Genomic DNA, 26,738 nt, shown 5'->3' with positions numbered 1-26,738 from the left:
TCTTCTTCAAAAAAAGATTTTGTTTCAATTTGCTCTGGGTTTATTTAGGATAAATCCCCACAAATCATGTTAATGTCCAGCCATCCATTTTCTAACATGCTTATCCCTAGTGGGGTTATGACGGGTGATGGGGTCTGTCTCCCGTGGCCAACGGGGGAGAAGCGCGGTTCACCCTGGACAGGTCACCAGTTCATCACAGATCATGTTAATATGTTATTAAATTATTTTTGCAGACACCTATGAACTTCGTTCAAATCCTGCCAGAGGTTTGAACAAAAATAATTAAAAGGAAGAAAACACAATACATCTGAAAATCAGATGTTTGATGACAGAATGTCATGGAAGAAATTACTTTAACAAGAGTCTAGATGAGAAGAAATAAGAAATTTATTAAAACCTTGCCTTTTATAGGTTCTGGTCAGAGATGAGAGACTTGAGTGGACTATAGGTGTGAATCCCTCATTGTTATGCACCAATGATTCTGTGGAGCCCAACACAGATGGTCTTGCTATTTGTCTGTTGTTAAGGAAAGGGGGTTGTTCTTTGATGCTATAGGGGGCAGATAAGTTCTGGGTTGGGGAAGTAACGCGTAGACTCCAGGATCAAGGAGCTCTCCCCTGCTGTTAGACACTGCAGAGGTCTATGTGAGAATAGCTTGACCAATCTCATAAGACTATGCAGATAATCTGAAGCAGAAGAGAGGTGATGAGCACATTATAAAATGTTCTATTTATATAGAGCAATCTTAAATAAAAAACATTGGTATCGGTGAGTTGTATGGAGCTAAATAGGAGCCATACAGTTTGTTAAAAAAAACAACAACAACAACAACAGATAGACACTGCAAATAAAAACATGTCTATTATCGATTAAATCTGGTTCTATGGATTCCTAAGGCCACTTCCAATATTGTGGAAGTCATAATGTCATTCTTTCTTTTTTCAGTTTCAGATCTTTTTTTTTTTTTTTTTCAATTTCAATTTTATTTGTTTTGATCAAACTTTATGGCCCCAATTTAGCTCCACAGAATTTTTTTTTTTTTTTTTTTCAATTTCAATTTTATTTGTTTTGATCAAACTTTATGGCCCCAATTTAGCTCCACAGAAACGGGCTGTGTATTTACTTCTTATGGGTTTGATACAATCATTTTCAGTATCTTACACCTCTAGTATTGGAGCAAAGACATCAATAACTGGCAGGACTGGAGCTGGACACCCATGGACTGGAGAAACGTTTCACAGATTTAGATCATTTCATCATGTGTTGCTGCATGATTCCTTGTGGATTTAGTGCAGTGCATCTGTGGCCTCTGAATATACTAAAACATTGCAATGAGTTTATTATGAGGCTGAGCACAGCTGGACATGTCTCGGCTCTCTTTTCAAGCAGTTTATCTATTCACCAGTCAGTAAAGCTGCCAGAAACAAAGCAGGCCCTATTACATTTTGATGTCCTAAATCTCCAGATTGTGTGGCTTTTTGTTTTTCTCCTTTTCTTTTCTTTATTTTTATACTGTATTGCAAAGGAAGCCAACGATAAGAAAGTTTTTGGAATACAATTGGCCATCTAATATCAGTTTTCTGCCTTTTGAATGCGCTTGTCATTAATCTACAGTCACCGTTGTTCAGGCACTAATGTGTTGAAATAAGTTGGATGCATTAGCATTCAGGTGAGAACTTCTCTGCCTTCAATTCACAATCAGGTGCTAAAACATTGTTGCCATTGTTATGCCTGCATACAGATACAGACATATTTATTCACTCCATGTTGGAAGATGTGTGAAAAGCCTTGAAATGAATCAATTTTTTGGATTTGTAGATCCGTTTTAAACAGGAACATTTGGAACAAATCCAATCTTGGATTTGAGCAGAGGGGCGAATCCCAGATTGAGAAATAACAGTTTTTAACAAAGTCACCAATTACACAATTGTTGCAACTTTTAAAAGTCCTTGAAGCACAATTGGTACTTGCACTCTAAATTAATAATCCAGGACTATATCCATGAGTCAGAGGTCAGTTTCTTTCAGCCACTAGGCTTGTGGAAAAGATCCACTGTAGACTTATGTTGTGTGTGAAAAAAATTAAACTCATAATCGGTATCATAATCTTTCAAAACACTGAATGAAGGTTGAATTCTTTCACTTCAAATTTATCCAGATGAATGATTTACTAGATTTGCACCAATCTAACAGATAACCTGTGAAAAGATAAATCTTCTCCACTTCCTCTCTGAGCTACTTTTTCTGTCTGAAGAAATGCACATCAAAAACAACCAATCTGAGCCAGGAGGAGGGGATTAGTGCTGTTCTACCTCATGTATGTGCTGCTAAATGTGCAACTTACCGTTACCTTAAGGCATACACAGGAATGATTGACAGCGCTAAGACCCTCCTCCTGGCTCTGATTGGTTGTTTCTAGTTAATAATGGAAGGAAGCAGAGGAGCTGGATTTTTTTTCACAGATTATCTTTCTCATATAATACTGTCACAACATGGTGACAGTTTCAACAAATATATATATATATATTTTTTTTGTTAGAAAAGCTTTAACCAGACACACAATCATTGGGCCTGTGAGCAACTTAGCGTGAGATATGCTTCTTTACTGTGGATCCCATTACATTTTTCTGAATCTGCATAAAGGTTGCTCCGAGTTTAGCCTCCGTTCCGTAAAATTTGCAAGGCAGCACCAGATCACCGACTGTGACATACTTGGATCAGATCCAGAGAGTTTCGTGTTTACACTGGATGCCTGACACCATCGATCCTACGACACTTTTTTTTTTTTTCTCTGTGACTGACGTTACTAAGCATGTGATTTCATGTGAAGTGAAAGCAACACTGACGCCGTTGGAAAATGATGTTTCACTGGAGCCGGCCCAGTCAGGAGGTAATGTGTGGAAACTGTGTAAACGGAGCCAGACAGCTCTTCCTCAGGACGGATGTGTAGACATGAAAGGATGTTGCTCAGGAAATGATTTCACAGCAGACACCATGATAGTGATAAGACGTACATTTTCCATGAAAACCTCTGTAGCTACTCACTTTGGCATGACTTTTACACAACATGGCTTTTGTCCTTAATGTGGATTTACAAACAGTCTTGTGCAAATGTTTAAACCACATCAAAGAACTTCCAAAGGAGCAAGAGTTTCTTTTGATAACATTTTCATGCTTTCTGTGAAACATTTCAAGTTTTTCCTGAACTTCAGCTGCTCTTTAGCTGCTCTTTTAGTTAGTTTCAGTCCATGTCTTTGTACCCGACTATTGCAAAACATTGTGCAGTGTGTATAAAATAAACAGGCAAATGGGGGCAACTATAAACACCAGCTGAACAGTATTTTACGATGGCATATTAGGGCTATTCTAGATAGAAAATGAGTTCATTTTCGCCAAAAAAATAAAAAATTTTGAGATTGGTCTTACAAATTTTCTAGAAAAAACAAGAAAAGTTCGGACTTTGATAAGTTGAAAATTTGCTAGAAAAAAGTCAGAAATTTTGTGATGTCATAAATTTTTGATTTTCAAAATTCAACAATGTCAGCTTTTTGGAATATCTGAGATTTTGTCTCAAAACATGTTAAGATTTTTTGGTGGAACTTTAATCAAGTAAAAGTAACTTCACTGGATGAAGAAAAAAAACTTGTTACAGCCAAAAATAAACCAAACGCATAACCTGCAGCTTTTGTTAATGTTGAAAGAAATTGATTTGTAAAAATGTTTTTTGTTTTTATTATTTTTGCCCAATTTTATTGTTTTGTAATTATTCTATTTATATCAATTATTTAAATTTTGGTTACATGTAGTCAAATTAAGTTAATCAAACTTAATTTATTTAAGTTTGTTTAATATGACAAGTTAATAAATGTAACATGTTTACTTGGATAAACTTAATTTGAGTACTTGTAATAAATCAACTTTTTTTAAAAGTTGGATCACTTTTCTTTTTTCAGTGCATTTTTAAGAAATGATTTCATATTTAAGCCTCTCACTCTGCTATAAAACATAAAATGAACATATGCAATGATTTATGTTCCTCTAACACAGTGGTTCCCAGACTTTTTCTTCTGCGCCCTCCCCCCAGTGGTTTCCAAACATTTTCTGCGCCCCCCCCTATGGATTACAAATGACTGTCTGGTTGAAACAACACGTGTGAGGGAGGGGGGGGGGCATCGACTTTTTTGGGGGCAAAATGAATGTACATTGCTGAAAATACGACACCAACATCGGTAGCCTACAAGGTACTTGTTAAGCTTAAGGTGCTGTATTGATATTAGCTAGTCATCTTTTAGCTAACATTACCTGCATCCAACAGCTTTACTCAACTCAGTCGGTTAGTTTGGAGGGAAAAACTGTGAAAAGTTCTTTGTGTTTTGCTGGTTTGCTGCCGTGATTCTAACACAAACCTACGTAGCTCCGCACAGCAGCAGCAGGTCTCCTTCACAAGTGTAAACCCTGCGCGAGCGTCGTAGCGCTCATGTTGCGTTTGAAGGCGGCTTGGAAAAACAGGTTACAACATGTTAACAACGGATTAAACAGTTTTAACTGCTGATAAAAATGACAGAGGACACAGATATGGGAAGTGTGGAAGCCTCTACTGTATCAAATTGACATAGGAATAACAGAGAGTTGGCCATTCTAAGGTAAAAACCCAGCGCATACAGTGTTCATATTTTGTTTTTTGTTTTGTTTTGTTTTTTCATCCAGACGGATTCCCGCGCCCCCCCTGCAATGACACGGCGCCCCCCCTAGGGGGCGCGCCCCACAGTTTGGGAACCTCTGCTCTAACATAACTGGTGACAGAACTCACCCAAAGCAGGTGGATGCTTTATTCTTCGTTTATTAACAAGGGAATTAAATGTTCCAATCTTTAGTTTTTTTGTTGTTGTTGTTAATTTAATCTTTTATCGCTTCAATTGTTCTCTAAAAGATGTCGTTTCTCAGGCGGCCCATCGGATCCTTGGCTCAACAGATCTCAAACCCTGAAAGCACTTCAGCTGCAACTGAACTCCGAGGCGGCCTGCGCTCTGTGGGATTGGATGAGTCACCTTATCCCCCACTTTGTGTCCCATTACCCAGCAGTTGTAATGCTCACACCAGTGTAACGTGTCCCAGGTTGCAGATGGGGCAAGCCGAGCTGCCTTGAAATTTAAATTAACCTCAGCAACATTGATGTGTGTGTCGGAGAACACAGGCGTCGGGTTACCTCCACCCTCGCTCCCGCCATGCAAACACACCTGTCGTACATACGGCCGAACAAAAGAGAGAACACACTCGAATCGGCCGGGAGAAATACTGACACGCACGTCTGCTAATAGTTTTCAGTTTGTCCGTTCTTGTGGCGAGTGGCTTTCCTTTAGGAGCGGCTGCTTTCAAAACCACCGCCAGAGTGTGTTAGCAGAGCAAAGCCGTGCTCGTGCGTGTGTGTTGGTGTGTGTGTGGCAGGAAATGTCAGGGAGAGAGGCTTACCATCTATTTTTTAGTACTGTTGAGCCTCCTGCTCGTCACGGGAGACTGCTCCAGGACTTCCTTGAGATCAATATCATTTTCTGCACAGCGAACTCCACAAATCAGAACATATGAGCTGATTAAATGGGGCGTGGGTGAGAAAACATATGGCATAGTAAAAGAAAAAACAGCCAGCATATCAATTAATAATTATCTGCAAGTGTCTCTCTGTACATGTGTAGGTTCTCTTTGGGTACCCCCCCCCTCCCCCCCACAGTCCAAAACCAGCTGCGATTCCATGACAAATATGCACAACACTTTGTCAATGTCAGAAATACTAAATTTTGCAATTACAGTGTTTCCATTAAATAAGAAATGCAATTAAGGTTACACCTGAATAAGTTTGTTCACATGATAAGTCACTAAAAATAACATGCCACGCCATCATCCTGTTTTGTTACTTCTTTGTCTTTTCCGTCAGTAGTAACATCCGGTTGTTGATCACATGACTGGTGGGATGCCAAAAATGTGTTTTGTGGTTCTGCGAAATAAAATAATTTTGATACAATTTAAAAATTACCTTATCCGAGCGGAAATGTTTTTCATTGAAAATGTAAGGAGTTTTTTTTTCTTTTTTCTTTTTTAAATTAACATGTTTCCATTAAGCATATTTATTTTCGGAATTCCATTTTGCACTATTATATGATCAATGGAAACACAGCTCAATAACTGCAAGTTGTTCCTATAAGGTTCTTAAGGCATAAGTTAATATGTTGCTGTTAAGGACTCCACTTCTCTCTCAGAGTGTAACTTTGCTTTACTAAAACACCTTCAGTTTTTTATTGTTGGAAGGAGCCAGTGGCCCATTTTGCCACCAACTCAGTATTGATGTTCCCATCATATTTGGAAAAAAAGTCCTCAATTAATCATAAGAAACACTAACTAGGCGTTGTAATTAGTCTTTCCTCTAGTTTCTTTTTACTGTAATGATTTCATGAGGGCACTAAAAGTGATGCACATTTCAGTTTTTGTCATCCATGTTTTAAATGGGACTTGTCACCATAGCAACATTAAATTTTATGAAAATGATTATTTCAATTAATCATTTCTTAAAACTAACCAAAAAGCAACTATCTGGTGAGGAAGTATTTCACCCCCTAAAGCACATGTGTCAAACTCAAGGTCAACAGGCCAAATCCGGCCCGCCATAACTATCTATGTGGCCCTGAAGACTCAAAACTGTGCAAATATTATTTTATCAGTCAAATCAAATCTATTTTTATTTCTGTAGCGCCAAATGACATAAATGGGAAAATATGTCCAATGCTATTCAATTTTAAGAATTACTCACTGAATACATCGAAAGGTATAATATTTTAATAGCTTATTCATATATTCTGCCATAAACAGCCCTTTGAGGACGTTCATGATCTTGATGTGGCCTGAAATGAAAATGAGTTTGGCATCCCTTCTTTAAAGGGTTCTTTTTGCTGTTTTGTCACGCTTGAATGTTTTAGAATATCGAACAAATTTCCTGCTTAATTTAAATTTTATTGAGATATTTTCTAATTTACTTGTATTTGTGCTGCTGTAGTACTTTTCATTTTTCCTCATTGGGTTAAATAAAGGAATATCTTTGTCTTATCTTACAAATACAATGTTTCTTTCTATAGTTGATGCAGTGAACACCCTGACCATTGTGATTGACAGAAGAAATGGTTTGAACTTCCTCCTCCTCGCTCCTTCAATAGACCAATGTATTATCCCCAACTCCTATGTGAGACTCTTGTTTCACATTTCCATCTCTGTTAACTTGACTCCTACATTAACTTACTTCAGATGTCACTGAATGCCATAAAATCACTAGAAATCTAAAGTATATCCATATTTCCAGTGAAAAGATTTTGAAGTGGTACCGCATTTACACAACTACATGACGTCCTGCGCTGGTAATGAACATTAAAGAACCAAAGCGAGAGGCTAAAATGACTCCTCAAGAAACTCCCCAGCAGCTCAAGGGCATTTGGAAAGTGCTTCACCCAAAGAATGTAAGTCAGACAGCAGAGAGGCACTGATCCCCTGTGGCATTATCCTTTCATTTCTCCCAACAAGTAGGTCACAGAAGATGATGGGTACAGTCCCGGCCTTTCTACACAAGTCTTATGTGAATGTACAAATATTCATGAATAACTTATTGGTCTCGCTCTGCTCTGGAGGCATTAGTGTGTCAAACACAAGGAAAACCCTTGTTGACAAACCCTTTCCCACATCTTGGACATTGGATTTCATTATTCAGCACCACATCAGGCTGTTTTCCGCTGGAGGAAGAGCCGATGAGTACATCTCGGGGTTCGGGCAATAATGGATTCAATTATGCTTCCCATTCAAATGCATTTCCCTGTTTTTGCAGTCTTGGTCTGGTATTGACGGTTTCATCAGTAGGAGCTTAAATGCATTTGTGCGTGTTGCTCTTTGCCATACGCTCCGGCGAAATGGAAAGTTCGCTTCCCTGCTGCCTCCTTTAATGGACTGACCGGCCATGACCTCTTAAATGTTATTTATAAAGCACATGGGAGTGACTTCATTATAGATAATTCATAGAGACACCCTGGCTGCTTAATAAGGATGTTAGATGGAAAGAAAACAGCAACTGAGGTAATCTAGTTAAGAGGACCAAAAGCTTCCAGTTTTACAACCACAAAATAACAAACCTGCAAAGTCCCTGCATGACGTAGAAAATACATGTGACAAAGACATACTGAGAACAGAAACAACCTAAAAAATTATAGTAATTACATTTTCTCTCATCATTTAAGAGTGCCAAAAATAATGCACATTGCAATAATTTAGAATTTTTATTTCAGCCTCCACTGTCTGACATAGTGAAGTCTGAACCCCCCAAATTGGAATCACAGATCCAAATAAGATGGTCATTAGCGAGTCCTTCATGTTCCTGTAATTACTCCGAGTGACAGTCATTTTCAAACCTCAGTATAAAAACTGTCCTTGTTTAGATTGCTGTTCTCACATTTCTTGCACCATTTAAATATTTACTTGTCAGACCAATCTTCTTTGACATCTTGATAATAAAGTGGGATGTCTGAAGCATTTTTTTTACCACATCCAACTGGTATAAATAAAGAATTAAATGTAAATCACAGTAGCTGATTTTTATATAATTAAAATTGACTGCCTAGAAAAAGTATTTTTAGCCCTAAACCTTTTCGTGCTTCTCCACATTGCAATCACAAACTTCCATACTTGCATAGGAATTTTAACTGATTGACCAACACAAAGTACTGCATAACTGTGAAGTGGAAGGAGGACAGTTTTAACATGTTTTCATACATAAAAATCAGAAAAGTGTGGTTTGCATTTGTCATTAGCCTCACTAAGTCAATCAGAGCCATTTTTTATACCTGCTAGTCATTTGGGGTTTATCTCCCTAAACTCATCTAGAAACTGATTTTTCTTTTGTTAGGCAAAATAGCTAAAGCTCAGTCAGATCGGGTAGATTATCTGATCTGACTATCCTTCCTGTAGATTCTTAGTTGGATTTACATCTATGCTCTGATAGAGCCATTCTAACAGATGAATACACTTGGATCTAAACTATTCCATTATGATTGAATATTTAGGGTTGTTTCCCTGTAGGAAGGTGAACTTTCGCTCCAGTCTCAAGTCTTTTGCTGCCTCAAAATCTTTCCTCCTGGATTGTCCTGTACTTAACTGCAGCCATCTTCCCTTGTAGCCTCCTTCAGTAATGAGGGGGTCTACGCATCATGTGGCATGTCTGAAAAGAATTGCCACATGATGCTGCCACCATTATGTCTGACAATGGGGATGGTGTATTCAGGGTGAACATTCCCCTCTCCCCCCGCCCTCACACACAGAGTTATGGATGTAGTTAAGTGTTGGTCACATCCAACGAGAGCACCTTCTTTGCCTGCAGCTTTCCAGGCACCCACCCATGGTGGCAAGCTGGAAATGAGACCTTTTAGCAATGGCTTTCTTAATGCTATTCTTCTACAAAGGTCAGATATGTAAAACTGAAAACTTCTTGTCCCATTAAACAGATTCTTCTTCTTCAGCTGTGAATGTCTGCAGCTTCTAGAGTTACTGTTGGGCTGTTAGCTACTTCTTGTCAATTCATGTAGTTTGCTATGTCTTGTTCAATTAGCAGTTGTGTCATTATCTTTCCATTTCAGATCCATCCATCCATCCATCCATCCATCCAACCATCCATCCATCCATCCATCCATCCATCCATCCTACACCCTCATCCCTAGTAAGGTCGGGAAGGTACTGGTGCCTATTTCCAGCAGTCAATGGGCGAGAGGCGGGGTACACCTCAGGCAGGTCGCCAGTCCATCACAGTCCATTTCAGATGATGGATTAAAAATGTACAAAGCTTGGGATATCATTTTAGAACTTAGATTTACTGCAGGAAATGAGTTAAATACATATGTACACCTACCCTGGTACAGTCCACCCCTTATTCTACTCCTTGCTTTGTCCAAAGGGTCTGGACCTTCAGCTATTGTGAAATGACTGCTTCCTGGAGGTGTGGACTCTCTTAAGTTTGACCTGATTTTATCCAAAAGACTAACGTTTGGACATGACGCATTTCCAGTAAGCTTTGAAAGTTACTGGAAATTATGTGCATTGTAAACTACCATCCCCCAAGGATGCCAAGAGAGAAGTGCTGAGCTATACAATATCTTTGCCAGCAATAAAATGTCTTAAACATTCCTCTTGCTCCAATTTAAATTGCTCAATATTTGGAAGCATGGTCAACGCGGACTGAATGTCTTTGTTCACATTCTCAGCTCCATTGCCATTGCCAAACTACAACCCTATTTAGGCAGACTACAATTTTAAAACGCCATTGTTCACAACTCCTCCTTTTAGCTGACTGGCCCGGTTGAAAATCAACTAGAGAAATGAAGTCGGAGAAATTTCAGATGGTGCAGTGAAGGGAGATGAAAATCAAGTGGAATTGCGTAGAAAGGCAGTTGTCATTGTGGTTAATGTGCACCACACAAAACACATATTTCATGTTCATTTCAGTTATGCTTTACCTTGTGTTGAGCTAAGAACACACACCAATGTTTGCTGCTGTAACACCTGCAAAATGTGTTAAAGTTCCAAACATTTGATTAACTACTCTGAAGCAGTGTGTCTTTGTTGTTTTCAATAAGACAAACTCACAGAACATATTAACTTGAAAATGCCATTTTTACTTGTATTAGATGGGTCTATAATATTAGGATTCTGCTGAGAAACATATTACGCAGAGCGTGATAATAGCACTGTCAGACCATTGATATTGCTAACTGCGTCTTGACCACTGTAGAGGAGCATTGAGATACATGCACCACTGGATAAAACCCATTTGTATCCCATATCTGGAGTTCACTGCTTTTACTTGCTTAGTGCACAGGCAAGGCCATCAACTCAGCCAACAAAAAGTTCTAATGGCCTCCAGAAAGATTAATTATTTATCCGGACTACATTACATCCATCTCAGTCTTTCTGTGTATGAAAATGTTTTATTTCCTCTCTTCAACAGCAAGAAAATCCTTGAGATTCCCAAATACTGTCTAGATACATGCCACACCTGCTTGTGGTGATATAGGATTTTAGGTTCTGTTTGTGACTACACCACAGTGCTGATGGTGGAGGAGTCCTCTGACTTGCCCTGCCTGCTGGGCAACGATTTGAGATACTCCAAGTGTCTGCGGGCATCCTCCTGATTTGCACGGACGTAGTAGACCAGGTAGGAAATGACCATGGTGAACCACCCAAACATAACAACCAGCATAGCTACATCTGTAGTCCTCTTCATCACCACACACAGGTCTATATCTGGTTCCAACAGGAACGCAAGTCCTTGAACTCCTATTTTCTCTGGATCAGACGTCTGGCACACTATACCCGTCAGCGAGGCTGGCTCCAGGTCCACACGGGGCAATGCCATCTGCAGATTGCAGTCGCAAAGCCACGGGTTGTTCGTCAGGTTGGCGCGAGCTCGAAGGCCCTCAAAGGCGTCAGCGTTAAAGTTCACCAACTTGTTTGAAGACAGATCCAGGAACTGCAGGGAGGAGCCGAGTCCTCTGAATGCTCCGGGCTCCAGCTGGCTTATCTCGTTGTGCGACAGGTCCAGTTCTACTAAGTGGGTCAAACCAGTAAATGCGTTTGTTGGAACTGCGGATAGAAGATTGAAGTCAAGGTAGACGCGTCGCGTGTCGTTGGGGATGTCCTCTGGGATCTCCGTGAGCTGCAGATTGCTGCAACGCATCGTCTTGCCTCCATTCTCCGTCTCAGAGCAGTAGCACCTCTTGGAGCAAGTGGTGGCAGCATGATGGAAGCAGAAGGCCATCAAGACCAAGCTGTGCAACAGCAAACACATGACCACCGAGTAACGCAGCAGCCAGACTGCAGCCAGGTGCATGGTGGGCTACGGGCATGCTCCAGGGAAGACCGCAGGAGTTCGGGGTGGAAGTCCACATCAACCTCGCCTGGTTCTGACGAACCTACAGCGGGAAAAGCAACACATAGTCAGAAGAGGAGAGAAAGAGGACTACGTTTTGAACAACAAAAAATGGAAAAATATAAAATGCAAGTGATTAGCACCATTCTTCAAACAGAGTGTTTTCTATTGGGGGTACAGCCTTTTATCTAATTGCAGTGTGGAGGCAGCAGGAAAGCTGCAAGCTCAATTTAACATGGAGGTGGTCAGAAAAAGAGCTCTACTTTGTTAAACATCTAAAAATGAAGAAAAAAACACCAGGATCAAACACAGGCTTTAACTCTGTACAATAAACAAGCACAAAAAAGTGCTTGGTGTCGCTCTGCCTCTTTTATAATTGACAAACCTGCAGCGCGAGGCTATTTCAGTCCCCAGACCCTTGCATTAACATACTGATCCGACATCATGTGAAACAAAATGTTACAAGCTGAACCTGATCTAAATCTGGCTGCATTTTCAGAGTTAACAGTTTACCACTCTGCTTATTGCTAAAATGTTCTTCTTTGGATCGTTTGAGTGAGTCACTAAAAGGCGCAGTTGCTCAGAAGTGCAAGTAACACAAAGCTTGTCCATCTGTCCTCTAAATTACAGTTTATTTTCTGTACCTCGGCTATTGAAAATAGCAGGCTCTACCCACCCTAACACACTTCATTAATAGCTGATCAGGACTACCGCCTATCCTGTTACTAATCCTCCTAAAGAAAAGTCTCTCAGTGAGTGTAGCATCACCGTTGGCCATGCAATCCTTTTGTTGAGGTAAATGCTAACATCGTAAACAGCAACTAGGCCAACAGACCTGACAGTGTGATGCCCCGTCTTTGTGCTCGGACAAAATGGAAAAAAAACAAAAAAACAAAACGTAATTCAATCACGCTTGTTAATTTCTTCTAAATGCCAAGAGACTGGGTAAGATCTGCTTACCGAGATAACAAAATGAAATGGACCTCTATGTACCTTGAAGTATCACATGACACGGGTGGGTTGAGGACAGTGCTGCTTCTGTGTGATTTCTGGAAAAACAGCTAAGCAGTCGTATCTTTGTTTGGAAAGCAGGAAAAATGTTTTGATCCAAAGAGGCAATGGAATTTCACTTTTCCTTGCAAAAGTATCAATACCCTTTTTTCACATTTTGTCTTGGACCGACTTTAAGATATTATAAAATAGATTAAAATAGATTAGTTCACAGTTAAACAAAAGGAATTCTTGTTTGCTTGCCTATAAATGTTGGTCCGTTCGGATAGATGTGAATCAAACTTTGATGCAGACCAAAAAAATGAACTGTGGTCCGTCTGAAAACCCGAGGTCTCTGTTCAGTTGAAGTGAACTCTTGGTGCGGTTCAAATGCGTACGTGAACGCCACGCAGACTGGAGACCACTCAATAAGCAATAAGTGAACTATAGTCCAGGGCAGTCTGGGTAAATACTACTAAAACAAATGCTAGGGTCTAGCTATAGCAAGAGAAATGACTTGTAGACAAGAGAAATCCTACAACCACTAAAATCTGATACCATTCCATTTTTGTTTACATTTTGTGAAGAAAGAAGTTGCACTCTGTGTCTTCTTCAGAGGTTTTCATTTTGTTTCTTTCAGTGGTCCTTGGTGCAGTGTCACCACAGGCAAGGGGGCAAAGGGGGCAGGTTTTCCAAAGAGTTTGGTTTCACACAGTGCAGTGTGAAAGAGAACCACACCAACTGAAAATGTAACAAATGTTGCAATTTTGATTTGCTCCCCAATGGACCCAAGCCTATTAGACTATCAGGTGTGAAAACACCCCAAATTTCTTCTTCTCTGCCTGTCCACACATGGCATCTTTATGTTGGATTTTCAGTTCAAATGTAGCTTAATCTGCAGCTTCAATCGGTGCAAGTTAAACATCTCAAAGGGAATCTCTGCAATCAGCAGATAGTTTCTCATTGGTTACCAACAGATGAGGAATCTAAATTTAAACTAGGTACAGAAAGCCCCACAAGTGTGCTCTTTTTGCGTCTTAACCTAAAAGCCCGCGCAGGAAGAACCCCACTTGTGCTTGGTCTACATCCCCAGAATAGAAAAGTTGCCTTCTAAACTAGATTCAGAGCACTGTCGAGAGAGATCAGTTAGACACTTTTATGATCTGTAATAATTCATCAGTATGTGACATGTTGGTCTTGCAATCTTCGACCGAAATCTCAACCTGCCAGAGAAAATTACAACTTCAAACAAACAAATAAAAAAAAAACTGATGTGCTGTCAGTGATTTAAAAGCACAGAGAATCCTAAATGTTAGCTCATTTAAATTAGATTTTTTTTATCTGTTCTTTGTCTATAGCAGTAAAGTTAACAAGGAAAATAAATATGCAAATTATGCACTACTTTATCTTGGTCTATCCCATAAAATCCTTATTAATAACACTGGTGTTTGTGTTTGCAGTGCATAAAGCAGCTATTTTTTACAGCACTGTATCCCTGCATCTTCCTCAAGCCCAACATAAGACACTTTCAAATGTTTAACCGCATGGAGAAAAAAAATACAACAGCATGCAAGTACAAAGTACATTTGACAGGCCTTTGCAAAAGGGTGCATTTTTCCCTTCCTGTTTGCCAGGCTGGTATTTCAGCAAGAGATAATTGGGGAGCAGAAGAGGGCTACTGATGAAGGAGGAGTAGGAGGAAGAGGAGGAGAAGGAGGTGAAAACATGTGAACAAGAAGTGAAATTGGACACATGAGGAGCTCTGGCTTGCGGGAGAAAGAATAATATCAAAGGGATTTAAGGCGAGGGGTAAGATTACAGTGACAACACAGAGGACATTGCAAGACACTAATGAGATATGGAGGAAAGGGGCAAATGTTTGGCAGGAGGAAGAGTTAAGTGCTTGAAAATGGAGGCAAGTTGCTTCTGGATGAGATCAAGACGGAGTGTAAGGATGGGACAGCAAACACAATAAGTCAGATGGAGGCTCTGCTGGTGTTGCCCTAGAATTGATGGACTTTTGCCATCATTGTTATTTATGCCGCTTTTAATATACGCAGGAAATGCAACGCTCTGGGAATAAATCCGGCGCTGTCGCAGCAGCCACTGGTCAGACTCACTTCATAAATTCCCCGCTGTCAGGGCCGCTCTGTAAAAAGCCACCGGCTGCATAAGGGAGCCATTATGGGGGACTCAAACCCAACCATCAAAGCAAATGAAATGCAGCAAATATTTATCAAAGCGGTCAGTTTTACTGTATGGATCAGACATTTTAATGGAATCCATTCACTGCTTGGTTCAGAATTGGATAAAAAGCAATTAGAAAAAATGGGGGAAGAACATGAAAAGAAAAAAATATCTACTTTTGAAGTTATACAACCTGAATTTATGTTCCTTAGCTGATTAATGATGATGACAGGCTTTGCATAGAACTGCTAAAACAACCTTTTGGACTTCACGAATCTACAAGCAGTAAAGAGACTCTTTAATAATAATAATAGTAATACCTCAAATTTATACAGCGCTTGAAAACAGTGTTTTTAGTTCTTTTAAATAATGAGCTTTGGATAGACTAATAAAAAGCAATGATGCCGTCAATATAGTGAAGGTATTAGAAGACTTACAAAAAAAAATCAATAACGTGTAAATACTTGGTCAAATAAAAAAGAAAATAGAAAATGTACTCAAAATATAAAAATAAATTAAGTTCAGTTTAATATTAGTTTCTTCTTTTTTGGGGCATGAACTCATGTTGAACACACTCTACAGTGACACCTTTACGCGTAATGATTGGCATCGCGCGCACTCACGTCGCTGCTCCCGTTTCTGCTCTCCTCTCCATGGCGCGTCTCTGGGTGGATGGAGCGGCTCCCCCGATGATCGGCCAACAAGGCTGCTCCGCTAACCCTCTGCGCCCGATCCGCTGCGGGAAACCGCGGACGCGCCTCTGGAAACGGCTCCTGAACTGCGCGGCTCCTCTCTACTGACCGAAAACCTTCTTCTTCTTTTTTGTTGTTGTTGTCGTTTATGTTTCCACGCAACCAAAAAACCCGGGCAACGTGAACTGACCCCGCGGGGGTTATTCGGTCTCATGGATTCTTAAAAAAAAAGTACACATAAACCCCCCGCCCCCACGTTTGTTCCCCCTTCCCGGTGACTGCAGAGAGAGTGAAGCGCGCGGGACGCACGGTGCGACTCGGAGTGAGCGCGCGCACTGAAGGGCTGGCTCCTCTGCAGCTGCAGCTGAATGCACGCAGAGCAAATTCATGTAAATAGCCTTTTTGTGATAGTCCAGCTGAACGCGTTCACTCGCATGCGGTGTGCTGATTGCCGGGGCTGAAGTGGGCCTGATGTGCGTCGAGCATCAGGTGCCACTAAGTGAGCGGCCCCTCCCACACACACTCACTCTCACACACACACACACACACACACAAAACACGCAGAAATGATCTCATGCGATGCTAGCAGCCTACACTAATCATGTTTGATCTGAAAGCTTCTTGTTTCAAACATGCCAGCCTGGCTGCCAGGTCTGGGGATCCTCGGCCGCTTTTTTCCTGCCTGCTGCGAGCCGATAAGGAAGCCCAAATCAAATTCACTATAAAAACAGCCATGTGAGAGAGAGAGAGAGAGAGAGAGAGAGAGTCAGCCAAGCAGCGAGGCCCAAGGTATTAAAGGAATTAAAATCAATAAAGTGGGATACTCCAACCAGGCTCGCCCTGGTGCTGTCAGAGTTTTTTTTATGATTAACTTCTTTTTCTTTCTTTGTGGGATGCACTTAAAATCATATTTCGTTGCTCTTTAAGTGAGATATAATATGCCCCTTTCGACAATTTGAAATGTCTTAATAAAATGTATGAGGCAGTACTGTAGGCCCACAGGATTGTTTTGACCAAACTAACACACTCCTTTATTCACTGCTTTTTTTTTTTTAGCTCTTTTTTTGTTGCATTTGATTTTGGAAGACAGTTGAAGACAGTGAAGTCACTGCTGTCTCTCAGCAGGTGTGTGCTTTGTGATGTTTTCTATACAGCCATGTTCAGCAAATGACAATATTATTTAAAAGGTTTTTTAATTTTAGTGACTCCATCCACCAAGTGAAACAAGATAATTTCACACAGACTGATGTTTTATTTCTGTTAATTATGATACTTTTCTGCTTACTTACACAAAACACAGCATTGTAAAAATACAATGTTACATCAGACTATTATTTTTACCAACATTTTTAATTCAGAAATGTTGGATTAAAGCTGCGGTCTGTAACTTTCATTAAAAAAAAATAGATGTTTTGTACATATTTATTAAAATTATCAATATGTATAAAGAAAAAGACAGATAATCTGTGGAAAAAATCGAGCTCCTCTGTCTTCTCCCAGTTCTCACATTACCAACTGTAGAAACATACCACTCAGTCAGAAACAACCAATCAGAGCCAGGAGGAGGGTCTTAGCGCTGTCAAACACTGTTGTGCTCACCGTCTGCTCTTGCTCTCTGCTACCCTACAGCCTCCCAAGGGTAGTAAGGTCGGAAAGCATGGCCACCAATGACGGCGGATAGATGGTTTTCTTGGAGCGGTGAGTTGTTTCTCTGCCATTAGCACATTAAGAAGCATTGATTGACAGCATTATTATCCTTAAACCTCTTGACTCTGGTTGTTTTTGGTGGTACATTTCTTCAGATGACAGTAACAGCACAGGGAGGAGGTAGAAGAGATCAAACCTTTCATATTTTAGATGTCTGATAGCATACTGTCACGACATGGTGTCAGTTTTAACAAATATGGAAAAAACTGATTTTCTATAAAAGTTACATGCTACAGCTTTAATGAGTAGTATGTAGTAGGTCTTCTTTAGACCCTTGTCCCTCAGTAGGGTTGGGAGGGTTGCTGGTGCCTATCTCCAGCTAATGTTCTGGGCGAGAGGCGGGGTCACCCTGGACAGGTCGCCAGTCTTGTCGCAGGGCAACACAGAGACAAACAACCATGCACACACACACCTAGGGACAATTTAGAGAAACCAATTAACCTGACAGTCATGTCTTTGGACTGTGGGAGGAAACCAGAGTGCCCGGAGAAAACCCACGCATACACAGGGAGAACATGCAAACTCCATGCAGAAAGACCAGGGCTGGGAATTGAACCCAGAACCTTCTTGCTGCAAGGCAACAGCTCTACCAGCTGCACCACTGTGCAGCCCAGCTTGGACTTGATAGCATTATTTTATAATTTGGCTCAAATTGCATTTGAATCAGTCTATATAATTGGACTGAATGGGCCATATGTTCCGCTGTAAATTGGAGCAGTTTGGTTTGGAAAATGCTTTCAGAGGACAATTATTGTGGACTGATGCCACATAAATAATAAAACATTGAACCTGTATGCTTTAATGTCCATTTGAAAGATCCAATTGTGCTTACACATCAACTTCAGTAGTTCTACATAAAGTTCTTCCCTCATCAGTTTTATAAAGTAAACCACTTCCTACTACAATCAAGTAACCATCTCTGTACTTGGTGTTCTCAGGCTTACAAGCTTCACCCCTGTTGCTCTTAAGATAATGAAGGTCATTATAGTAATTGGAGTGGAATTTATACAGCACTCTAGTCATGCTGACCACTGAAAGCTCTTTACACATTCTCTTTCGCTAACATTAAAGCCACCAATAAGCAGATTAGTAGGCAACTTCGAGTTGTTCTGTCCAGGGTCACATCGATATACGGCAGGGGAGGAAGCAGGAATCTAACCCACAACTTCCAAAAGAAAGACAGCTGTAGAAACCTGCCCCTTGTTCCACGCTTTGCTCCTACTGAGAAATGATTGCTTCCTATAGTCGTGGTCTCTGTTGAAAGTTGAAACAATTGGATCTCATTTTGCCAAGTTGCTAACGTTTGGCTATGATGTGTGTAGCGTGACAACAGTATTATGAAGGAAGCTACACTATGAAGCTTAGTGGAAGCTACGTGAGTCGTAATCAGCCGTCCTCCACTCCCAAGAGAGAAGTACCGAGCCAAACGACATCTTTGCCAGCAATAAGATGTCTTAATCATTCCCCCTGCTCCAACATTTGGTAGAGTGGCCATTTGACTGAATGCCTTTGTTAACTTCCTCCGCTGCCATTGCCAAACTACAACCATAGGCAGATTACAATTCTGAAACAGCGCAGGAACTCGACATACCATTCACAACTCTTCCTTTTAGCTGATTGGACAGAATTAAATATATCCTGACAAAATGAGCATTGCACATGCAAAATGTGAGCGACACCTCGTTCACACTCACATCCAACGAAAAACCTTATAGACCTGATGTATGACTAGCTGGAGAATTTTCTTGCCTGTTGTCTTTGCCTCATTGTTCACTTTTAAGGCAAAAATTATTTTAAAAATTGTCAGGTAACGCAACGCTACCTCTGCCAACGTAACATTGTTTGTCGTGGGTTTGCTACTTCTGCATCAGAGCGGAAGTAGAGCATTATGTCAATTGCGTAGGACGGCAAAGGCCTGGCCAGCTGATCCATTTTAATTTTAGGTTCACCAGGCCACAGGACATCCCTCTAAAAATAAAGATCTTTGACCTAAAGTACAATCTCAAATAAAAATCTCCAGTCTGTATTGCTTTTGAAATAATGTCTTCTTCCTTGACCTGTCGGCATAAAGGAATAGTTTTCTCTGGATAATGACAATCTTTTTCTAGTTTTTGCTAAGCATACGCACATTTCACACAAAAACATATTAATCTTCTAAACAAAATACTCATCGGCTTTCTGAATGGTGGGATGGCTGGACGATTCCATGGTGTTCACATGTGCGTATGTCTTTTTGAACTGATAAAAGTGGCACCTTCGGGTGAAACTGTACCCAACTAACCCAAACTGGTGGAGCTCTGCAATTCTCTTGCTGAATTCTCGGCTGATTTATTTTCATTTTTATTCCTTGATGTCACAGAGGGAGGCGGTGTGTTTGAGGTGTGGCCTTCACACACATCCACAGGTGTGCCTCCATTCAACTCAAATGTCAAAAGTTAACAAAGCCATTACATCATCATCTTACTTAAAGAGATAGTAATCTCAGTCTATTTCAGCTTTTTTGTGAGGATTTGGTTTTTTCTGAGTATTCATTTAGGTTTCTGTGTCTATTGAGTCTCCTTGTTGTTCTGTCTACCCCTTGATTGTTCACAGCTGTGTCTTGTTTCCCTGACTACCCTCGGTGTATTTAATCCCACCTGTGTTCCTTGTTGAGTCCTGGTCTTGACTTCCATTGATGTCTTTGTTGTCAGTTCCTTGGTACCATTTGCTGTTCATAATTTTTTGAGCTTTTAGCCTTCCGCTCATTTTGTGCTGCCTGGATTTTGGATTATTGTGTTTATTTATCATTAAATTAATCACCAATCACTCTTCAACCATAACCCGAGTCTGCTGCGTCTTCCTCAACACCACTGCAAATCATGACATTTTTATTTATAAAAAATAATAGGAAATTCTTTAAACACCTCAATCTCTCCTTATTCTGGAATTTGGCACAGAAAAATTAATTCTGATAACCCTGAAAACACGAGCAGTTTGGTCTAATTTAGTATGAGAAAAAAATAGTTTTGTGTCTTTGTAACTACGTGGTTTTAACGTGAATTAAATGAAATAAATGCTATTGTTGCTAAACCTTTCACAGCACGTTGTCTAAGCGGATGTCTTTGTCAATTAAAAGAGGATCAGATAGATGCGAAAGCACATGACGGCGAAACAGAGGGGAAATAGGATTACTGTCTTCATAGACAGAGAAGAGCGCCCTGGCAGTGGGTCCATCTCAGCTTTATTAAATTACGTTAGACGCTCCAACGTGGTTGGCTGCTTCAGGCTCTCTTTGCATTCAAAAACGAGCATTGCTCTTTCAAGAAGATCTGACATGAAAATGGTTTCCCTCCAGTTAAGTGTCTCAAAGCAGAATGGAGCATCCTTTGATATCTTTCTGCAGGTAGTTGAGTGAGAGTCTTGGAGAAAAATAATTTAAAAAAAAAACAAAAAACAGCTGCTGCGAGAAAGATTGCACAATGTCACCGCTGTGTGCCCTGAACTGCACCAGAACAAAAAACAAAACAAAAACAAAAAAAAACACTCATATTAATGAGACCTCTACCTTTCACTTTTGTTTCTCACCCTAATTTTTTTTCCCCACCAACTTGTTCACACAAACCTACACACTTTTAGCTTCTTACAGACGTTACAGCCAGTGCCTGGGTACACAGTAACAGGACTGCACACATAAGTCCCCCCTCCCCCGAACGAGATCAAAGTGCTGCCTTGTCTTTGTGAATGCATTAACCTGCTTTATTTTTTTATTTCTTTGCCTGTCTCGGGCCTTTTAATCAAAAGCTCTCAGAGCGGTGTGTTAAAATGATTTCCCTGCTATTGCAAATAACAGTTGGGCACCTCAGCCTGCCTGTCTTTGAAGTCTGCTGCCGTTCACATTAAAGGAAGAGATTTAAGAGCCAATATGAAACTGTTATACATATTCAGAGCTTTGGATAACTAAACACTTGTCAAAAAAAAAAAATCCACGAGTCTGCTTGTGGATTTTCTGTTGAAGCACGTTATTATTACACTTATCCTCCACTGACATGCTGCATTACTGTTTTTAATCCGAAAGGCTTTGAAGGTATTTATAAAAGAAGAAGAAATAAATAAAATAACAAAGCTAATAAAATTTTTATAAAGCCCATATGCTCATTTATGTGTTCCTAATCTATTTTTTCTATTGACATGTTTGCTTGCTTTAGTGTTCAGAAAACATTTATACCCAACACATCGTCGTCCACTTCTTCTGATCTTGTCTGAATGTGTTTTATGACGCATGATAACGTTTCTATCTTCATAAGACTTGCCTAACTCTAATTGTTAGCTGCTGTTTTCAAAGTAAGAATTCATTTATGTTATTTTAAGCTGTCTGTAGCTGCGTTCCCACTGACCATAAGATGCAAAAACAGAAGTTCAGAAAAATAAATCTGCTTATTGGAAACATGCCAGTTTTAGAAGAGGTATGTTATTTTTATTATATTTTATTTTTTTTGCCATATCAAAATAGATGCGTTTCACGAAACTGCAATGAAAACACATTTTTTTAGCATCACGTGATCAACAGCAGGACGTTACTACAGGCAGAAACGACGAAAAAGACGACAGGAAGCAGTAGGAGGATGACGGGGCTCCAACAGAGCTGTCCCAGCATCACACAGCTCATAAAAAGTTGTCATTTGAACATGTTGAATCCGTAGCTCTTCCATAAAATTGCACAAAGTAATTCCCCCAAATCGGGGGATCTGCTCCCAAGTATAAGGGGCTCGTCACATCAACGACTGAATAACAAAAATATCTCTTGTAGTTACATCAATCGCAGCCATGACTTCCAATGACGTATTGTGTCAGCAAATTTGTTCATGTGTGATTTTAATTTTATCACACTTGATAAAATTACGTGTGATAATCACTGCAATTGCAGTCACTGCAATTGCAAAATTGTATTTTTTCAACATCAACAGAATAGCAGCAAAGATTAGTGCACATTCGTAACGGAAACACAGCTTGGGATGCAGCAGTGTAAGAGCTCCATGCTCAGTCAAGGTGAGGCAGCTATAAAGTGGCTCATTGACTCAACATATCAGTACACATAGTATGGTTTAATGTAAATTAGTCGCAACTGGAACCTGGCATGACAAAAATAACATTTGATAGAGAGCATGGTAATAAACTCACACTTTAAAGCAGTGCCTCCAACAGACATGTTCAGATGAATAACTGAATGAAATCTAATGAATATGCTAATGAATAAATGTTAGGGCATTTGATATTGTGATCCTGACTGAAATGCATATCATCAGATTATCATATGAATAATTACAGTTAGCCATTTTGGTTCATTATACAGGACAGGCTAGCTCTGCAGAATATTAATCATAGTGAAATATGTAAAGATCCAATTCTCATCTTTTTTAGACACCTCAAATACACACACACACACACACACCACAACTCGATCTCTTTTCAAATAATCACACAGTCAGACGCTCACCTTAGAAACATTCTTCTCTCTCTCTCTCTCTCTCTCTCTCTCTCTTCCTCTTTTTGTAGATTGAGTTGAAATCAAACCCTTGATGTAAGCTTGTATGAAGAAACTTCTTTTCCAAAGCATAAATGGAGCCTAATATGGTTGTTAAATTAATTGATTTTATCTCTGAAAATTTGATCAGGAAATAGTTTTATTTTACCCTGATCAATAGTTGTTTTTCACCAGTCATCACTGAGCCCTGTCCAGTGTCATATTATGAATACTCCCATGATCTCATTTATTGCACTTTCTACTTTTATTCTAAGAGGAACTTACCTCTTACTTACAGTTTTTTGTGTGTGTGTGTGGTTGTTTTTTTTACAGTTGAGATTGTGGTTTTGACAGAAGTACTCCATTTTGCAAATAAGCTAAAGTGCAGTGCTAATTGTTTAAAATGAAATTGAAAACTATTTTCAAAATTTTTCTGGAGGAAAAACTGTAAAACTTCTAATCAGCAAGCAATTGAACCACAAGAGAGGAAACTCAGAAAAGGAGTCAGATTTGTTGGAGTGTGAACCTCCTGCTGTAAATGGACTTCCCTTTGATTTTTAATAAAATATTCCAGTTTCAGAGCGAGCTTCCTGCTCTCAAATCTGTGATTCAGAGAACTCCAGCAGGCCTAGAAGAAACCTAAAGTGCTTTTCAGATATGGGATACAGAACACTGGGCATATGCACAAGTCGTTACAGAAATAATTACATTAGTCTGACCAAAAAGAGAATAATTTTTGCCTGACTCCATTTCTACAAAATCAAATTTCCTCAAAATTGAAGCAATCACCCCCTATACTGAGACTGTGAGATCAATTTTTCCTACAAACTTGCCATCATGTAACCAAAGCTACAAGGGACATATTGTAGATCCTAAATCATAGCAGAAACAGAAATATTTATGCCAATCAATTGATTCTTCTGCCATATAGAAAAATATACTGGAAGAAAATGTAATCATTCTGCTAAAACAGTTGAGTCTTTCCAGTCCTCACTGTTTGTTCTTTCGCATTAAGCTGTGAAGCATTGGGGATCGTCCAGCTGCAATCCTAACCTACGCTTTGTGTGATTACCCCAAGACTAGGGAGCTTAAGCAATATTATGCTACATAAATAAACTGAATAAAGTGGAATTATACCAATATGATATTAGCTACTTAATAAATTAGCTACTTAAGTGAAACTGTAGTTTGAAAACCATGCTACATTGGTAAGAGTGGACAAGTGGCACTTCTTTAGTTTTAGAAATATTTCTAAGCAGCTGAATTTATATCCCTTGTAAATGAGGGAACAGTGTAATTATCTTCCTAGATACAGCAACATGTGGGGATGGGGCAGGGCTTTCCCTTCCATTTTATTTATGATTACTTTTGCCATTTTTAAAAACCGTTTTAAAGTGTGACACCAATAAACAACTTGTGCCTCCCTCGCACTAACCTGCTGACCAGTGTGACAGGTGAAATTATGCTTCGTTTAACAAGATCCCACAAACCAAACGGCTGCTTGGGAAGCGGCTCCTGGCGGTTTCCCGTGCCAAAACCTTTAAATGTTAAGTTGTTATACTCGCCTGTAGTTTAATGTCTCTAATGATTGATGCCGTTCAAGCTGTTTTCCTCTGCCCTTTCAAAGTAATTAATAATTCTCCTTCTCTCATTGTGTCTTTCAGACCTGTTCACAATGACAGCCAGGAAGGGGTGTTCACCCTAAAGGTCACGATGTGGACTTTCAAGGGGGAAGCTAAAATAATGTTTTTTATAATGCCTTGCTGCTGTAAAGATGTGGAGATTAGCGACATATTCCAAGTTCCTGTCCTGGTCTTCTGTATGTGCATCACGCCCTACTTCCTGTGTATTTTCCAACACCCACATGGAGACAAGGGTGTTGCCTGGAAATAAAATACTCTGAAACACTCTGATGTCAAATGAATATTCAAGCTAAACCCATGCTAATTCATCATTCTGCAAGATATTCCTGAGAAACTGGCGTTAATCAGGTAAAATGTAACTTTGTACCACTACAACAGTGTAAGCAAACTTAGCTTGGTAGCTTGTTCTAGAATAAATTTATCTTAAGAATAAATTTATTTTTAAGATATTCCTGAGAAACTGGTGTTAATCACCAAATGTAGCTTTGTACCAATGCAACAGTGTAAGCTAGCTTAGCTTGCTAGCTAGCCTTGTTAAGATGAAAGCCTGCCTTGCTTTCTCTGATAAAAACAAATAAACAAATTCTGCCTGGACTATCTGTAGTTTTATAAATGTGTGTTTTGAAAACTATCTAATGGACTCCATTTAACTATATAACACTTTTCTTGTTTTATTGACCACTCAGAGCTGCATTCATCCTTGGAAGCTGACATTTATACAACTCTCCTTACAGTTTCTCACCCACCACTGTGTGCTTCTCCTCACTGCAAATTGAAAATCGATGAGAAAATCAGAAATGAAGATGTGCTCAGCGCTTTGCCCTGAAACCCCTTAAGAGTTGAGAGTTGTATTGTTATCCTCCTCTGCTCGGTTCCTCTCATGATTGAAGAAAGGGGTCAAACTTTCACAGTCAGACTGAAAAGTTTGTGGCAGTGCTTTTAGAACTTGGTCTGGCAACGTTCTTCGTACAACAAATAATTTTTTGGGACAGACTTCAATCATACCCTCAATAAAAACCCGGTGGTAGGGATATAAATGTATCCATTTCTCTGTAATGTATTATGATGTGTTAAATGTCCAAGTTTCAACTATCTGACTCAAGCTATTCCTCTAAAATGAATTATTATTTGTTAGTCTCAAGCCTAACAAACTTGAACATGCTGAAACACTTCTTCCCTTTTTCCACAGACAAACTACCAGACCCAGTCACTGAGAGGATGCTGACCCAAAGACTGACCCCTCATGCAGCCTGGACACCTTCAAACCTGAGGCCAATTACTTACTGTCCCCACGGAAAAGGCTAAACACTTTATGGAGAAAAGATTTCAAATGGAGCAATTTAGCCACAATGATGAGAAGTATGTTTGAAAAAGCAAAGATTAGGTTGACAAACCAAATAACACTGGACCAACTGTTTAGCACAGCATCACGTTGTGGGCCTGTTCTGGTACCAGAAAGGTTGGTGTGCTGCAGAAGGTTGATGGGATGATGAAGAAGAAAGACTAGCTTCAAACTTTTGAAAGTTGGACCTCGTTGGGTGTTCTAACAGGACAGTGATCCTGTTTGTACGATGGTGCTTCAGGACCATTGTAGATTGGGAAAAGAAAAAAAGAGGAGTACATTTCAAACAAAAAAACTAAGTTTTGTTTTTTGGGGCAATCTCAGAAATTTGCTAGAAAAGTAAGTACAACTTCTGAGTTTGAAAAGTTCAAAATTCGCAAGAAATAAAACTCAGAAATCTTGAGATTAGTGTTAAAATTTATGAGGGAAAAACTTGTAAATCTCTGAGTTTAGAAAGTCAAAAATTTTGGACTATTGCAAATTCTCTGAGTTTCAAAAGTTGAAAATGTTCAACTTCTGAAGCTCAGAAATGTCCATGTTTTTTTTTTAATATAAAGTTTCTCAAGAGTTTTTGACAGAACAATTTTTTCAGAGAAGAGCGGCCAAATACTCAGCCAGCGTTTTACCCGTATTAATGGCCACAACAACCTGATCGAACTGATCAAAGGCGTCCTTAAAGGGCCGGACGTTTTGCAGTTGAGTCATTCGTTTATCTTTCATTCTAATATCTGTAAAGT

At 39.7% G+C, this 26,738-nt stretch overlaps 1 protein-coding gene across 1 annotated transcript; it reads right to left on the bottom strand.

Moving 5' to 3' along the window:
* Positions 1 to 10,666: 10,666 nt before the first annotated feature.
* lrrc3ca (leucine rich repeat containing 3Ca) lies at positions 10,667 to 16,475 on the bottom strand. The gene is made up of 2 exons (XM_007559705.2): positions 15,741 to 16,475; positions 10,667 to 11,983 (listed from the first exon to the last, which is right to left on the bottom strand). The coding sequence occupies exon 2, from the start codon at positions 11,899 to 11,901 to the stop codon at positions 11,107 to 11,109; it is 795 nt and encodes a 264-aa protein (XP_007559767.1). The 5' UTR covers positions 11,902 to 11,983; positions 15,741 to 16,475; the 3' UTR covers positions 10,667 to 11,106.
* Positions 16,476 to 26,738: the final 10,263 nt, after the last annotated feature.

The sequence above is a fragment of the Poecilia formosa genome, unplaced genomic scaffold, assembly GCF_000485575.1.
Source record: "Poecilia formosa unplaced genomic scaffold, Poecilia_formosa-5.1.2 Scaffold4, whole genome shotgun sequence".
NCBI lineage: Eukaryota > Metazoa > Chordata > Actinopteri > Cyprinodontiformes > Poeciliidae > Poecilia > Poecilia formosa.
The sequence above is the reverse complement of the archived record's forward strand: the minus strand, read 5'-3'. Positions and strand labels throughout refer to the sequence as shown.